Source organism: Stylophora pistillata, chromosome 3 (genome assembly GCF_964205215.1).
Source record: "Stylophora pistillata chromosome 3, jaStyPist1.2, whole genome shotgun sequence".
NCBI classification, from domain to species: Eukaryota; Metazoa; Cnidaria; class Anthozoa; order Scleractinia; family Pocilloporidae; genus Stylophora; species Stylophora pistillata.
Window position 1 is genome coordinate 12,112,501 of NC_142521.1, and position 17,225 is coordinate 12,129,725.

A 17,225-nucleotide genomic window follows, 5' to 3' on the forward strand; every position below is an offset into this window, starting at 1 on the left:
CTCGACGTCTCTTGTGTTCTACAACTAAACAGACGCAAGGCAACATAAAATCGATTTGCTTCGTATGTTGAAAAAGCAAAATCTTGTTGATGGTGACGTCATTCCTGCGTCTGTCCTCTAATAGATCATAGGTAGGAGCCAATCAACAATCAAAATGCGTGTACAATTCAGTTTGTCATGTAAATATACTAAGGGCTCGTCCACACCAACGCGGATTCAAAAGTATGCGGATTCGTTTTACCGAAAACGCATCGATTGATCCGGGTCCACACTACCGTTTTCACTGCGTTTCCGACCGTCCACACTAACACGCTGCGAATCTGCTGTGAGGCATGTTAGTTCTTTTGCGCATGCTCTGAAAGACGCGCCTGCGTTAATATCGGTTTTCCCGCCGGTACGAAATAAACACTCTTTGCAGCTTCAAAATCTTCTTGTCCTGGCCTGCCGTGTGTTCAAGCTAATTCGCCAATATGAGGTCCTAGAAAATGCTATTTCCCTCATAAGATTCGTTGTTCTTCTATGTAAGAATAATAATATATTAAATAGAGCGACATTTAATTCCAAACAAGCGAGTAACAGTAGAAGCAAATCTTGGTCCGCCACGTTTGTTTTGATGTTTGGTTTTCGCGCGAGAGCGTGTTATTGAACACGTAGTACAGCTGACGTCATCGTTTCCATTTTTATCCGGATCCGACCGTACACACTAGCACGAAAGATATACGGATTCCTTTTTATCCACTTTCAACAGCGTTTCCAAACTTATACGGATTCGGTGGATCCGATCCGCGTGTTAGTGTGGACGGAAGGCCTAAATCTATCAAAAAGTATACGGATTCGAACGAATCCGTGTTAGTGTGGACGGGCCCTTAATAGACACCTTTTTTAAAAAAAAAATAGTGATCCATTGAGGGGTCACACAAATCATCCCTGCAGTCAACAAGAGCCCTGAGTGCTACATTTACCAGGTTGTTGCTGTTGTTTTTACTCTCTTTGTTTCTTTGTTGAAATTTCGTTTTATTTAAGATATTGACACTTACCCTTGATTGGAGTGATTTAAATGAAATCCGATAGATTAAGTGTTTGAGAAAAACAGTAACAGTGGCTAAAATCAAGCGGTATGCTACAAGGGTGGTTACCTCGGAATAAAAATGCTGTTGCGAGGGACAGAATGTTCGGAAGGAAGTCAACACTGAGTCAGGGTTGAGCGTGTTTTGGTTGCAGCACTAACGATAGTTTCCACACCGAAATAAGGAGCCTTTTCCGACGACCGCCTCTCCCCCCCCCCCCCCTCGCCCTCACTGCCACAAATAAATTTTAATTTTTAGTCCACGTAAGATATATAGCTATCGTAGTTTATTCACAAGGAGGATTTTCATTTAATCTTGGAATACTCTCTGATTGATAGTCTTTAATTTCTGTTGCAGCAGTACAAAGAAATGAAGCCCAAATCAAACTCAAGATTTACTTAATCACGCTCATTACTTCATTACACAGGACTTTTATTTTATTGTGATGAATAATCAATTCAGTCGCTAAGGCTGAATAAAGTAAAAAAATGGAACGAAACGTTCAGTTGATCAGTCAATAAAGAGAATTAGCAAAAACTAGATTATTCTTTACTTATCTATGAATAAAGTTAATTTCTGTCCCTCTGTCTTATTTTAGACTCTCGTGTCCAATTTGTAAACTTGCGTACTTGTGCACTGGTGTCAGATTTAAGACACCATAGTACAATTTTAGACTCTAGTTAGTGTCTGATTTTAGACACTTTAGTCTCGGTCACATGCTGAGACAGGAATGTCACTCAAAATAGAAAATTGAATTATTGTTCTTCTGTCTTTCGATATGCATTTGCAAGTTTTTTTTAACTGTGCGTCTCTAAGCAAAATCTGGGAAACACGGGAATTAATGACGCTGTGTGTTTTATGCAAAAAGTATTTCTACAGAAATGCACCTACAATAGGCAAATTCAAGGGAAAAGAATTCGTTGTCTTGGCTAATAGTTTCTTTAAACTGCATGTACGATCTAGTTTAGCCAGTGAAATCTTGCTGTATTTGTAATGTGTGCGAGTGAAATTTGGCATGGTTGATACATGCACGTGGACGAGGCACTTGCTGTCGAAAATTTGAGTAAAATCGGTCGAATTTTGCCTGTGTTCGACGAAAACACGTTGCTATAGCGGAGCCCAACAAGTACACCCTATGAAATCGACTGAAAACTTTGATTTTGATTTGGGAAAGGCCCTGAATGGGGTAGGGGGGAGGGGAAATGGGTCTGACACTGCATCACTGCTCCATTTTCAAGAGAGTCCAAAAAATTTATTTTTGCAAAATCTGAGAAATATAATGTGTACATTGGCCCCTTCAATTGATATTTTGAATTTAAGCTGTCTTAGAGGACACTGTAAAAGAAAAATAGCTTCTCGCAACCTTTGTATGATGAAAGAACACATGAAAATTACAGGAAAAGAACTTTCTTTACGACTCAGAGTGCCGAGCGACGGCAAAAAAATCGCTCACATCGTGCTCAAATGTTGGGCAAAACTCGCCTGCTAGGGAACAATGTGATTCGATGAACCCCATCGAGAAAATCTAGGTCAAATCCCCATGCAGTCCCATAGCACATCAGAATTACATCTTTAGTGTTCGTTTAGCTGTCCACAAATCTGCTATTTTCTTGATTATGATAAGTTGTTATTTTCAGTGTTAAATGCATATTAGTTATTGATGTAAACCTAACAAAAAATTCCCTCTTCCCTACACCCGGTCATTTCATATTATTGTCTGATAGCCACCTTTAAAATGTGGTGACTGGAGAGCATCAGTGCAGTAGAAAACGGTATCAGCGTGTTCAGAATTTTTTTTTTTCTCAAATCCTTGGAGGCCATCGCGTTTTAATTTGAATTCGTAATCTCTAAGACTCAAACGAGAGACGCCATCCAAGATGTAAGTTCACGATATTTCGCAGCGAGCTCTAAAACACAATTCATTAATGGTTCCGTGGATAACACATCTCGTACGTTTTACCGGGGAACTTCACTCGACCCTTACTGTACGTATACGGACGACTCACGTCAACACAAAGATCACGAAAACATCGTCTTTTTAAAGGATTAAAATTCTTTTTGCTTACTTCCGGTGCTATATCTGATCACTATAGATATTTCATTTTTTATTAATTTTTTACTCCAAAATGTGTTTGTTAGGCGTTGGGAACGAAACATTCATGGAGATGGTCTTAGGGATATTTAATTATTATCATGTCATTTGACTTGTAAGAGAGGACTGGGAGAGTTTTTTTGTTTGTTAAGGTGGAATGCTTTTTTGTTCATGTGATTAAATTATTTGTATGTGTTTTTTTGCAGCAGGAACATGATGAGAAAGAAGATGTTTTGCGGGAAGATAAGAATAAGGTAATTCTTGGCGTTTTAATTTTTCTTTCGTGTTAGAAAAATATAATTATATAAGCTGATAGATTAGTTTTCTTCATTGATCTTTTTCTGTATTCCTTTATGATTCGTTTGTTTCTTTTGTGAGACTTTCCCATTTATCGTTTATCAATTTACAAAAGAGGTTCACAACACCCAGTTTCGTCAAGATGTTTTAAGTGAGCAATTATGCCCGTGAAGTAACGATGAAGAGTTTTTTTTTTTCTTTTTTTAGAAAAACTTTAACGTCTGCTAACTAAAAGAATTGGTAAAGAAGCTACCTGGTTCTTGTCGTGAGATTATTTGTTTCGTGATCCGCGATTCGACAAACCGTGAAACGTGATGCACTATCTGTACAACGCGGGAATGGAGGGTTAGACCTTGCTATGAATAAATTTTGAGTTGCAGCAAGGCGTCTCTTCAAATTTGTTAAGGACGTTTCGTGATCTGAAATTTTACACCAGTGTTGCAGTGGAGGTAAAAAAAAATTAATGAATTTTCCGTGAAACGAGATTCGATCGTGTTTTAGAGCCCGCTGTGAAAAATTTCCCATTTGGAGCATCTTCTCAAATTGATTTTTGATATCATAAATTTTTTTAAAGGGGATACGACTGTCGTTTAAGTAAAACTTAATATGAATAAAATGATGATGCTGTTCATCTTTTTCTAAACATACGTACTCTTAAAGAAGCCGGTGTAGAATAAAACCGTTTGTCAAATAGTAACATTCCGTGAGGTTCACAGGCCAACAGACTTCGATTAGATATCAATCAACTAAAAGCTAAACAGCTACTGCTTATCTTGATAAAGAAAAGATTCAAATACTGCTGCAGCCTGAGAAGTTCCCATCAAAGTTCTTGAGACATCCACGATTTGACTTATAACTGAATTGAATCAACATCTTCATGATAGGAAAACTCATCGCGTGCCTCGTTTTGTTGTTTGTCCTGGCTGATTTCAGTTTTAGTGAGAACTTTAACCAACTTACACAACTATTTGTTTGTCATTCTTTTATCACTGCGTGCTTTGACATCCATGATAGTCTTATCGTGCCTATCGAGGCCAATGGCAGAATCGTGACGGAACTTACCCCGTTTTTCAGCTTGAAGCGACATTGTTAGGAGCCTCGGAACAGTCTTTAAACTCCTCTAACACGGAGTATTCGGCCATTACGTTGGAGAAACTCAATGGCCGAGCCTGGATTCGTCCCAGACTTTTTGATAAGATTTCCGATGCGCAACTGTGGCTAATTCTAGACCAACATAGGTCTCACGCTTCATAGGAATGAGGGCGAAGTTGTTGAACAAAATGAAAATACCAATTTTACAAAATTCTCGTCGTTAAGTTTATTTCCATTTTCGTTTTATAAATTGCCAGTGATTTCCAGGTGCTTACTAATTAATTCCAAAGAATGTCTTAGCGCGCTTAAAACTAAAAGAAGTACCGCCAGTTTTTCGTCACAGTTCGATACAGTCCAGTTTTTCGGGGGGCGGAGGGCTCTCAGTCTTACTGGTTCCTCCCTTCTGGTTTTACCGCTGTGTAATGAGTCCTTTGACCGGAAGACAAAAAAACTCCATATGATGAAAAAAACCCACTGTCTCGAGTTTAACATGAGGTAAAATATTTCAGCTTACCCGAGAAGTAATAATTAACTCGATGATTCTTGTAGACCGCATGCGAATCTTAAGAATCTGATTGTTACAAAGAGAAACATCAGAAGTGAAGTTAAACTCGATTAAAGCTCACTCCTCATCTGAATTTTTTTTGCTGTTACATGTTTGCAAGTTCACCTGAAACTGGTAAGTAACATTGACTTCCGTAAAACTTATAATTTAGATACTAAGCCGTGTTCTATCTTATCATTGTCATTATTATCATTATCATCATTATTATCATTATTATCGTTAATATTAGACTTTTGAAGGTTATTCTGTTCAAAAACCCGTCCCTCGGGGCAAAAAATTGTGTTCATTATCATCATTATTATCATTATTATCGTTAACATTAGACTTTTGAAGGTTATTCTGTTCAAAAACCCGTCCCTCGGGGCAAAAATTGTGTTCAAATGCCCCATATTGTGTTCAAACACCTCCATATTTTAAGATTTGTATTCCACTGGAAAGATTCCGGTTCAAATTCCCCACCCCAGCCGGGCAAGGTTCAAATTCCCAACTCCCAGGCGACGGTCACATGCCCGTGTGTTGCCCGAGGGAGAATGTTAAAGCTTATAATTGATGGACCCTCTATGGGCATTCTGGTGTCGATGCAATTCAACTTGACTCCTGGTCTTATACATTCCAATTGTTCCCTTACGCTTGTATTTCATCCTGTTCACCTATTCAGTCATTATGCTCGTCTAGATTTTTTGTTCTCTTTTCTTCTCCAAACTAATCGGCGGACTGTTACTCTAGTTTGTCTTACTCTCCGATAAGGTGTTCAGTGACGAGTTCCTCGCGTGAACCACGCGAATCACTCGCGTGGATTACTCTCACACCAATCTTTTTTCCCTACTAAAACATATTCTGTCAATTCAAAACAAAAAACAAAAGATCAAAAACAGATCTCTGTGTTTACAAGACGGATATCCTTGGGGATGAAGGCTATTGTCGTATTATGGCTAGGCGCCTGAACTTCTGTCTCTACTATGCCGAGTTCATGGAAAAAAACTGTGCCTTCTCATGTTGCCGACAGGTATGTTGCATGAGTTTTTCAGTTGTGACGTTACAGTTTTCCATCCAACCTTAGTTGTCCCTCCTTAATTTTTGCAAACTTGGAAATCCAGTACCTTTTTCATATCGCTGTGACCATGAGTCGAAAATTGTCCACAAAGATAACTTCTTTGCACACCAATTGGAGACTGGTCATTATTTATCCCCTGAGTAGAGGAGTTGGTAGATTTTGTTGTGTCACATTAAGTTTTACATAATTGCCCCATAACATGCTTAAGGCTCTGTAGTACTCTGCCTTACCCCCTCACTGATAGCCAATTTGCTAACCTTTATTGCTTTATTCCCCCTGTTATACTCTGTCAGCAACGACTAAACCCCCCTGAAAGCCATGTGCCCCTCCCCCAAATCGTCCGAGCTCTTCCCCCTCCTGGCGATGCAATGAATGAAGACTGGTTTCCATTTTAAAAATTGAATCAACAACCACAAGCACATTTACCTGTTTCAAGGATTTCTGGCGCACCGTTAGCTTTGACCCCCAAAATAACTGGCGATAACGTATGCAATACGGAAATTTTCGGATTATTTTGAGAATATTGTTATTTTGTTAGTTGCTGGGTTAGTAAGCGGCACATGCAGACCGTGAAGGACATTGGACCAACGCTGATTAGAGTAGAAATTCTTCAAGTGGCCTTGCTAAACTAAACTCTATTTCATGTTCTATTTCATACTGCAATAAAGGTCCAAAATGTCAAATTCAAACTCTTTGATTATTTTTGTGAAAAATATGGGCCCTGAAAATGTGATGACTCTTTTTCTCGAATGAAGGGAAAAGATATTCTCTCCGACGAAGGGCTAACGCTCTAAACGTCAGCTTTTATAATCGTACCGGTGGCCAATTTACCATTTCAACTTTGTTGATATATTCAAATTATGAAGAGAGAAGATAGACGCTTCTTATAGAGTCCTTAGGGTTTGTTCTCGAATCGAAGTCATTTTCATTTCTGACTTGTCTGCATCATGACTTACACCGCCAGATCCGATGTTCGGTTTGACAAAATTATAATGATGAGCAACAATTATGTAAGCTTTTACGTGACAATGTTTTTTGGGTAAGGAGGGAAACGCTCAGCAGGGACGTCTTGGGAGCCAGGCTTAAAATTAATCTTCAGCCTTAATCAAGGCTTTCTTTCCCTCGGCCCTCTAAACCTGAAAATAATTTCCATAGACATCGGTCGCGTAGACTGCGTTGCAGCGGGACGTGTCACACAATCCCCGATTTAGTCCGTACTGTCTGTACCGGCGGTTTAGACTCTCTGCGACGCAGGTTACGGTCGCGACGCTTCATTGTTTTTATTTTCCCCGCGTTTCTTCACAGTAAAATGGCCTGTCTCTTTCTGAAAAAGGTATATAAGAAGGCATCCAGTGGTCTTTTTTTTTTTTTTTTGGTTTTTCTTTTTTTCAAGTTCATGAAGATAGGTTACCTCTTACAAATTGGAAAACGTGACATCCATCGTGCATTTTGCGTCACGCCACACTCGATTGCGTTTGCGTCAACCACAGTGTTTATGTTTACAAAGTGATTTCAATATACCAAGTGTTACTGCAGTAATTCAAACATCACTCGCAGCTTCTAATGTTGGGTTTGTTTGCAAGGATCATTATAAGAAAGGTAAGCTGTATGAAAATTTCCAATAAATTTCTCACGATTTAGATACAATGAAGGTGATTGGATCGTCTGGAACGAAAATTAATAAGCAGGGTTGATTCCTTTCATATTTATTAATTACCGTTTAGCTTCTAATGAATCAAAAGAATGTAAAAGGAAGAAAAAGCACTACAAGCTTCAGGAAAATCGTTTTAAATAAACTGTGATCAGTTCAATCTAAACGTGGCCTAAAGACTAAAAAAGAAACGAAGCCGGTTCCAGTTTTTTGACGCTGGTTAAATTTTACACGATTTCAGTTAAGTTTCTTTGCGTGCAGTAGAAACTGGACTGGAACATTCGGGAACTTAAATGGATTTGGGTATATCTCCTTTTATTCGGTAAATTTGAAAAAAACACGTTAAGATCCTAATAAGTACTACGATTTTAAGCTGGTTTGATCGCATGTTGCCTTTGTACGTGATCCCTGCGCTGCAGTATATAACGAGTACATCTGTCGGGTCATCTTACACATTAGTAAACTGGCATTGCTGAGATGATGCCATACACTTTTTATTGAAGAACCTAAATATCTCTATCACGGCTCAATTCTCGTTACAGTTTTTCTGAGTATGACTTGAAATAAATTTTTGCGTAGCCTTCGGTAGAAATCACTGCACACCATTTGTTATTCTGGCGACAAAGGAATTTTTTTTACCATAAAGAAAACAAACATTGCAGTGGTCAGAAGCACGTTCCACAATGGCTTTATGGACAGCTTTGTTTCGGTTAATTATATTACATCTTATAAAACAATCAACTCATTCAATTACTATTTTATGAATCTGTAGTATCGGGTGAAATTTAAGGATCTTTTGTGCTTTAACTAAGGCTTAACTTTGCTAGACTAAAAACTGATTCGACGTATATCTGATGACCATTTTTTCTTTCTTTATTTGTTAATCGTTAGAATATGGAGCAATTATGGATGACATTACCCTCACTTCTTCATTCTCATTACCTGAATATTTTAATGTTGGGCAAAGATATATAGAACAGACATTTTTACAAAGGATCAACAGGACGTATAAGCACCGCTATTCAAAGCCATATCCTTTCTTGAGCACCTTTGGGGAGACAGTTTAATTTAATCTAAACAAATTATCCAAATTTCTTCAACAGTTTGCCAAATTTTCGACGACTCGTTTGCACCATAACAAAATAGCGGCAATCCAAATCACGTACCCAGTCACGTCTGTAGATCTCTATAATCGATATCTAGAACGTAGACACATCCCTGTGGTGCTTATCATTGATTGATATTTAATTTTCTCAAGTTGTTTACTCGTTGGCGCAGTCGGTTTGTCTGTTGTCCAGGTGCACGGTAGACATCGGTGCAAAGGATAATCGAACTACTTTTCTCTCTCTCCAGTCTCTCTCTCTCTCTCTCTCTCTCTCTCTCTCTCTCTCTCTCTCTCTCTCTCTCTCTCTCTCTCTCTCTCTCTCTCTCTCTCTCTCTCTCTCTCTCTCTCTCTCTCCCTCTCCCTCTCTCTCACAAAAAAATTGAAAACAGTAATAATAATAATAATAATAATAATAATAGCTCCTTTAAAAGGATGTACGATGTTAAGCAAGTCACTAGTGTGAAACAAAAGAAAAATCTGAGTACCCTGTGGTGTCGCTTTCATGCTCCGATGCTCCATCAACTGAGGAATTAGGGAACCATTGTTGAAGCATATGAGAACATATGTATTTTTTTTATTATGAGTGATTCAAAAGATCAGCAGAGTTGGAGGTGGCCTGTTTGGCGATCGATTAATAAGTTAAAGATAGCTAATCTCGAGCTCTATATAGTCGTGCTACGTTTCTTTGCTGAACTCTCTGCTTCCCAAATATTACCTGGTGTACGTTATTATTCGAAAAAGGATTACGAGCCTTTGGGGCTTCAGTAAGAGCAGCCAGCTGTTGCCAGTGAACCCTCATAGCACTTCAGGACGCGCGTTTCTTCGCGCGCGGGAAGATTTCAGAGGAGTCGAGGAGAGGATCTGGCACTAATAAGTCCTAGACCCCTAACAGACATCTCGCCAGCTCGGTCCCGCAGGCCGCGAAGGAAGCGCTCGTGCCCAAGCTCTACTGATAAGAGCTTACTCGCAAGATACTCTAACAGGGTTTAGAACATAGCTAGCAGAGTCGCGCAATCAAATTCACTATACGTAAGCGTGCTCAAAATCCCGATAGTGCACGCTGATAGCGTCAGCAAATCCGACTTCGCCAGAAATTTTTTTTTCGCGCGAGCGGCCATTGCTAGTGCGGGGAAAAATAATACATTTCGCGACAATAATGGATACAAACAGAAACTCGGCCTGCTAGTCCGAAAACGAAGACAATGTTTCGACCTTTTCCCATGGGCTAGAGTTCTTAAATGAGGCAGAAAAAGAGAAAAACAATGGAAAAGGAGACTCGGCATCAGCGCCGTCACGATTCGCTTCAACTGATATTGTTGTCCGTTCTTCGCGTCGCATTTGATGCACAATTCCACCGGCTATGTTCTAAAACAATTGGTTCATGCTTTGAGCTGTGCATTATCGAGTTATGGAGCACGTGGGAAGTTTGGAGAGCACTCAAGAAGCTAGAGTTGCCCTCGGCTATCGCCTCGGGCAACTCTTACGCTTCTTTCGTGCTCTCCAAACTTCCCGCGTGCTCCATAACTCGATAGTGCACGCTAAAGCATGAACTAATTGTTAATTGCTGATTTGCACGGTTTAGTTGCATTGGCGATTACGCTTTTTTACTGTCGCCTCCTTAAAACTGAATGTTGTTGAATAGAGGAGAAAGAACGAGTCATAAATCTTTATTTACATTTTGGTTCTTATGAAAGTTACGTTTTTCATCACTGTATCCACGGTGATTCAAAAACCTGTGAAATACACTTTGCACAGCTGCCAGCTCAATTCTGAATTGAAAAAGTGCGCAAATATACATTGTTACAGCTTTAAATTTCGCTGTATAAATTATGTTAAGCCTGCACGGCTTTTTGCCCATCTCAGTTTTGTCCTATTTTATAAGTAATTATGTTATACTCGATTTCTTCAGGTTTTTTGCAAAGATTAAAATACGTACAGTCGAGTTATTCTAAGAATGGTTTATTGCCAACACAAATTGACTTCGCTAATTTTAGGCGACAAAGCAAAATTAAGAATGAGCCCAGTATTGGCCGTCAATGGGTCTTTTGTCAGAAGTGTACCTCGAATTGCTAATGTGAGTGATCTGAAAGACGAGTAATCCGGTGTCTTTACAAAGCTTGGATTATTATATCTACATATATTTTTACTTTTTTCTCGATTTTTAAATTTACACCTGTCACCTACACACAAAAGATGTGTCAATACCCCTGCTTCAATTGGTAGCTCAAAATCATGGTGGATTATCATGCTTAAGTAATTCAGATCGTTAAGCTCGATATCAAAAAGTCCGGACTTGCGAACCAACTGCGAGTTAGTTTAATTTACTGTGTTTACCGTGCAATTCTTGATTTCCGATGCGAGTGTTAAAATTTTTTACGTAATTTTTGTTTTCAGGTGTGGGACGGTGAAGTCGCGACAATTTTTCGGTAGCTTAACATGACCGACGTAAAAGAGACTTTTCAGATCTTCATGGCTCTCCCTTCAGATGATATATGCACCGTCAAAAGATTATCACGCGAAATGTTCGTGTATCAACTGAAATCAAGAGTGGAGCTCAAAGCTGGCATACCGGCAAACATTTTTACTTTGTTTTTTATGAATGTACAACTACGCGATCAGGATGCTTTGAAAACATATCACCTCAAACGTGGCTGTATTGTTAGGGTCAAACTCGAACAGAACTACCTTGGCCTGTTTGAAGCGTGTTGGCGGGGAGATATTTACGATGTTTTCGAGAACGGTGTTCAATTTCTGGATGAGGACAAATTTCAAGGCTACGACATATCTCTTTGGAACAAATTGGTTATTCAACGCGCAACTTTCGCTTTGTTTATCGCTTGCCACCGTGGTTACCTCGGTCTTATACTAGAACTTATCAACCGCGGAGCTACAGATATCAACGGTAAAACCGTTTTTGGAAGAAGCGCGTTGCACGTGGCGGCTTACCAGGGTTTTGTGGGCTGCGTGTCTCTACTGCTCAGCGAAGGCGCCATTTGTAATCAAATAGACATCGAGGGCAAAACGCCTCTGGCCTTAGCTAGTGAAAATGGTCATGTTTATTGCGAAAGACGAATTTGGCTTTATCAATGGAACCTACATACCTTTCGCCCACAGTCTACGAGAAGCTTGACTAGAGAATCAAGTGAGACAATGGAAAATTTAGGAAGGTAGGTGTATAATGTATAATGTTACCCACAAAAGTTCCTGTAAGTTCAACGCTTAGTGAGAATAAATATCGCGTTTGTCGGCTTAACATTTGGTGGACCATGATCCCGAACGCTGTTAAACCACAATAGCATAAATATCTATATGTAATCTACTGTTCGTTTGTTCAAGACCAATTGTACACTTAATTCCCCTAATGAAAAGGCTAAATAATGTCGAGGTAATGAAACCATGAAAGTGCTTTTGAAACGGGCCAGTGATGCTTCTTTGCAAAAGGATTAGATATTTCCGGATAATTTATACGTAAATGAAAACTTTCTTCTCCTTTATCTCCGGGATTAAGGAATTATTAAAGCTTAAAACTAAAATCAGTCAAAACCTTGGTTACCTTGAAATACTGGGCAATTAACTGAAATTGATTGATTGATCAGCTTCAGAAGGTCAAGCTCAATTTACAAACCGAATCGTTTGCACGGTCTTTGTATTATTTGGTTTTGATAAAACGTCTTGTTTCAAGAACACGACGTTAAAATCTATGTGTGTGGAAATAGTGGTGAAATGACATCATTACATCATTATTGAGTAACATTTGACGTCATCATTTCAAGTACGACGGTTTAAAAAAACTGGCTGCGCTGCGCACGATTCAGCTTGACATAGCTGATACCATAGGTGAGTGGTGATACCGTGGGAAGCTGTCAGCCTCTTTATTCGCAGGTTATGTGCATTTCGTATGCGCTTGATTTATTTACAGATCACGGAATGGTTCGTGTCGTGTTTGAGCTGCCTATCCCATAAAAATAGAACCAATGAATGTTTTTCTTCTTGGTAGATGTTGAGGCTCACAATTTTTTTATTTGTTTTAAAATGTTTCAAATCAAATTGATCTTTATTTTCTTCCACTAGAAATCAATGAAATTACATGGAAATAATTTATGTGCTGGTCCGTAATCTCTAAAGCCAGTTAGCGTGCAGGCCTAGAGGTCTGTAAGCCAGTAATCCCTTACACCAGTTAGCCCGGGACCCGTAAGCCTGTAAACCCGTACGCACGTAAGACCGTTAGTCTTTAGGCCCATAGGCCCGTGCCTAGGCATTTATAGATTATGCTAGCATAATTTTTGGCATAATTCGAGCAAACTGGCATAATTTCTGCTAAGTAGCAGTGCTAGCATAATTTGCGCATTTTGATAATTATCAGATCATTTTTGATGCCATTATTTGATAATTTTGTCTCTAGTCCCAAGCACTTGGTGACCTTAATCGATTTTAAAGTTTTAGTCAAACTAGTAGCATTTGTAGTTCACTGTGAAGCACTGAGCCCGGGTCTAACCTGAACCACATGTTTATTTGAAATTCATTGTGGATTTGTTGCGTTTCTTTCTTGTAGACGAACGGCTTCTAGTTAAAAAATATATATTTTAGACTTACTTGCATTTTTTCAAAGAGCATAATTTAAAAAAACGGTGGCATAATTTGGAAAAAAGAGCATAATATTAGCATAATTTGGCCAAAAAAAAGCAATGCTACTAGCATAATATGCCACTTTTACTAGCATAATCTATAAATGCCTACCCGTGCCCCGTTTGCCCGTCATTTGTAGTCGAGATGATGGCCCTTTCACGTCCCTTTAGGTTTGTCGTTGCACTTCTCTTTTTTGTATTTTTTGGTGCGTTGTTTGTTATGTCCTTCACAATCTGTAAACTATTATCTGGGGGTTTCCTTTCGAACAATTACAAGGATCTATTTGTCTCCTCAACTTAATGTCTTTTGTTTTAATAGAAATGGGAAATTCTCAGTACATTCGACAAGGCTACAACTCAGTGGAAAAACGAGTGATCAACTTGATGAGAACAACAACAAGGAGCAAGCTTTGGTATGACTTCATCACATTTACTCCTTTGATATTGACCTTCGGTCTAAATAGCAACTGTAATTTTTTCAGTCTCTGTTATATATACAACGCACCATCGAAAAGCTCTATTTTTATTCTTAAATATTGTAGGCAAACGGCACTCTTCTCGCTGCTTCTTAACACTTTCTTTTCTTCCACCAGTCACCCTCTCTCACCCTTCCACACGTGATTATTAACGAAGACAAGCCGAATATCAACGAAGACAAGCCGAATATCCGTCGGACTCAGAGTCATGAGCAACGCCGATCAAATCCACTTCATTTTCCCTTGATGCATATCGCTGAGAAATACCGAAAAGAGCTTCGGGACTTAAAAGAAGGTGGTCAACTGCCAGCACATGCGCAAAAAGAATCCAAAGAACAAGAGAAAAAAGAAACACCGGAACCAGAGACACTAGAGTTAGAGAACATCTCGAATGATGAAGTAGAAATTGTGAGAGAAGCAAACAACAAGGATGAATTGGAAACAGCGGTAAATGGAGGCCTAAGGACTACAGAAGGCACTGGTAATGCTTGGTTTTATAAAAGAACACCGCATAGGAATGCTGATTCAAACTGTTTAATTTTGGATTCACCTGTAGTTCCTCTTTCTAATGGTGGCCGTAGCGTAAAGAGAATACGATGAAGTGCTCTCTTAACTGACCAGAATTATGAGAATTTTCACCCACCGTGAAGATCATCTCCTATAGTTTATTTCGTTCAAGTTTTATTGAAAGGTGATTTACAAGCTTAGAAAAGTCTCTTCCAAACAGTTTTCAACAACCAGCCGCGCCAAAAAAAATTAGCAAGTGTATTTACCCATTGTATGAAAATGACGAATTGGAACGAAACAAACAGTACGACAAAACTTTTGCGACGGATCCAAACCAACGAACCAATACAAAATTCAATGAAACAATAATAACGCGATGAAAATGCCCAATAAGTTTGAACGAACCAAATCAATAACATTCCAATGACACACAACTTTTCCCTTGAATCTAATGAGGACTTCCATGAAGAACGTGAGTCTCTAGTCATTTCCTCCGTTCGATCGAATTATAATATTTTTTGTCTTCAACTCTTTTGATACAGTTTCATCTACGAATGAGAAGCAGGATGATCCTAAAGGAGATGACCGTGACACTCCAGCGGAGACTAGACCACGTGACTTTGAGAGGTAATGAAAATACTCGCTGAGCCAAGTGGTTTGCGTCGATAGCAGTGCTTAAATCGATAAGAATAGGATCGCCTAACAAGCCTTGTGTTATCTATACCGGACATGAAAACAACCTCTTTACCTTATGGAAACTTTATCCAAGATACTTCGCGGGACATACGAGAATACAATCCTTCTCCAAGACTTCCCACAGCTGAACATACAATTAGGGGTCTGGTTACGAAATTGACGTATGTGAGATTCCTCTATTCGCTCCGACGAAGGGCTAACGCTCGAAACGTCAGCTTTTGTAATCGTTACGGTGGCCAATTTACCATTTCAACTTTGTTAATATATCCAAATTATGACGTATGTGAGGTTTCTCTTGAAGAGAATGAAACTAGAATGTGCATCCAAAGGCGAGAGTCAGGCGCCTTTTGCACTTTTTTAATCCCTTGACAAAATCATGCGATGCTTAATGGAGCATAAGGATACACAGGAACACCAACTTCCCCGAGGAATCGAAGTGTTGCATGGTACTCACTCTGGAAACAACACACACGAGACAAAAAATCACGAGAAAAGATTGTCACACATACATGACATGCAGTGCACAGTGGAATAATATAATCAGCGAAAATTATGATACCTACGTAGTTTATAATTTTTTCATTTACTAATTTATTTGTCTGTTTTCCGTATTAGGCCACCTTCAGGAAGATCGGATGGAATCCGCAAACTTGACATACTGATTTCCGAATCGCGTGAAAAGTCTACCACTCGTGGACAGCATGTGAGTGGATCTGAAGAACACCACGAAACCGAGCACGAAAATAACATTCTTCGGGAATATTCGATAAGGAAATCTGCCCGCACTTTTGACGACTGGCTTCAAATGAAACGATCCCAAGAGAAGAAGAGACCCGACACTGCGCCTGCGCAGAAAAGTAGGCTCGGAAAGAGTATCGACCCTGAATCCTTTAAGAGATGGTTGAACGGCAAACGGTCGCAGCGTTTCCACACAAATTCCGAATCTTCGACATCAAACAAAAAGACATTTATCAGTTCCAGTGGTTTGACGTTTGATCGCTGGCTGGAAACAAAGCTAGAAAAAAGACCCATGAGCGCTATGACTTATGGAACGGAATCACGAGATCAAAGCGCGTCAGGGGAAGGAAACAAAGTGCGTAAACAAATCACTTCTGGAAAATCATACGAAATCTGGCTGGCAGAGAAGAAAGCCAGTGCTAACATAACTAAAGATTCAGAAAATAACTGCGAGAGAGACAAAAATACTTCAAAAGGCAGTGGAAAATCCTTTGAGGTGTGGCTGCAGGACAAACAAAAGCAAAAACAAATTGAGTTAGTCCAGAGGGTTACCACAGAAAAAGAACGAAAAAGACTAGAGGAGATAGACCAGTTGGCAAAATGGCTAAATCCACATTACAAGACTTACGAAGACTGGCTAGCAATCAAGAACCACCAAGCTGTCCTAGAGCGACAGCGGGCTCAACAAGAACCGCAAAGAGAACATGGGGATGTCTCTTCAGAGGAAAAACAGAAAGACGCCAAAATTGTTTTCAACATCTGGCAAACAATGAAAGCTCTTAAAGAACTTGATGAAGAAGAAAGAAAATACAGCGAGATGAAAGCAAAGTGGGCTACAAAGAAAAAGGACGAGGCGCCTTTAAGAAGACTCAATATCTTTAGTAAAGGAACAAGATGCAAGTTGAAATCCACCTCGGAAAAAATTTAACTAAGGACAAATTACACGTATGCTCTTCTTTATTACGTAGTTTCAAAAGCCATGGTCGAGCCATAGTCCTTACTCTTCACTTCCGGGTGGGAGTTACCCCATTTTGTAGGGTCACTGGTTAAAAATATTAGTTTGATTTGAAATGAATAAGAGAATTGTTTATGAAAAAAGATATTGAAGTCAAATTGTTTAAATAAAAAATAAAATAAAAAGTATAATGGTTTTGATCCTTGGTGGCCATGCAAGTAAAGGAGTTGTTTTAACATCGTTCTGACGATGGGCTAATGCTCGAATCGTCAGCTTTGAAACTCTTTACGGTGGCCAATTTACTC

General features: G+C 39.3%; 2 protein-coding genes across 3 annotated transcripts in view; both read left to right on the plus strand.

The window, feature by feature from the left end:
- Positions 1-1,659, plus strand: part of LOC111334785 (matrilin-1) — a 10,698-nt gene extending 9,039 nt beyond the window's left edge. Inside the window, exon 8 of one of the 2 annotated variants that reach the window (XM_022940599.2) lies at positions 1,428-1,659. The gene's annotated coding sequence lies outside the window, so the exon portion shown is untranslated. Of the gene's footprint in view, positions 1-1,424 lie in introns of both variants that reach the window. The other variant, XM_022940598.2, reaches the window with a different exon arrangement.
- Positions 1,660-3,420: 1,761 nt separating this feature from the next.
- LOC111334817 (uncharacterized) lies at positions 3,421-17,126 on the plus strand. Its single transcript, XM_088754000.1, has 6 exons — positions 3,421-6,119; positions 11,318-12,090; positions 13,868-13,961; positions 14,142-14,505; positions 15,074-15,158; positions 15,843-17,126. The coding sequence occupies exons 2-6, from the start codon at positions 11,360-11,362 to the stop codon at positions 16,891-16,893; spliced, it is 2,325 nt and encodes a 774-aa protein (XP_088610126.1). The 5' UTR covers positions 3,421-6,119; positions 11,318-11,359; the 3' UTR covers positions 16,894-17,126.
- Positions 17,127-17,225: the final 99 nt, after the last annotated feature.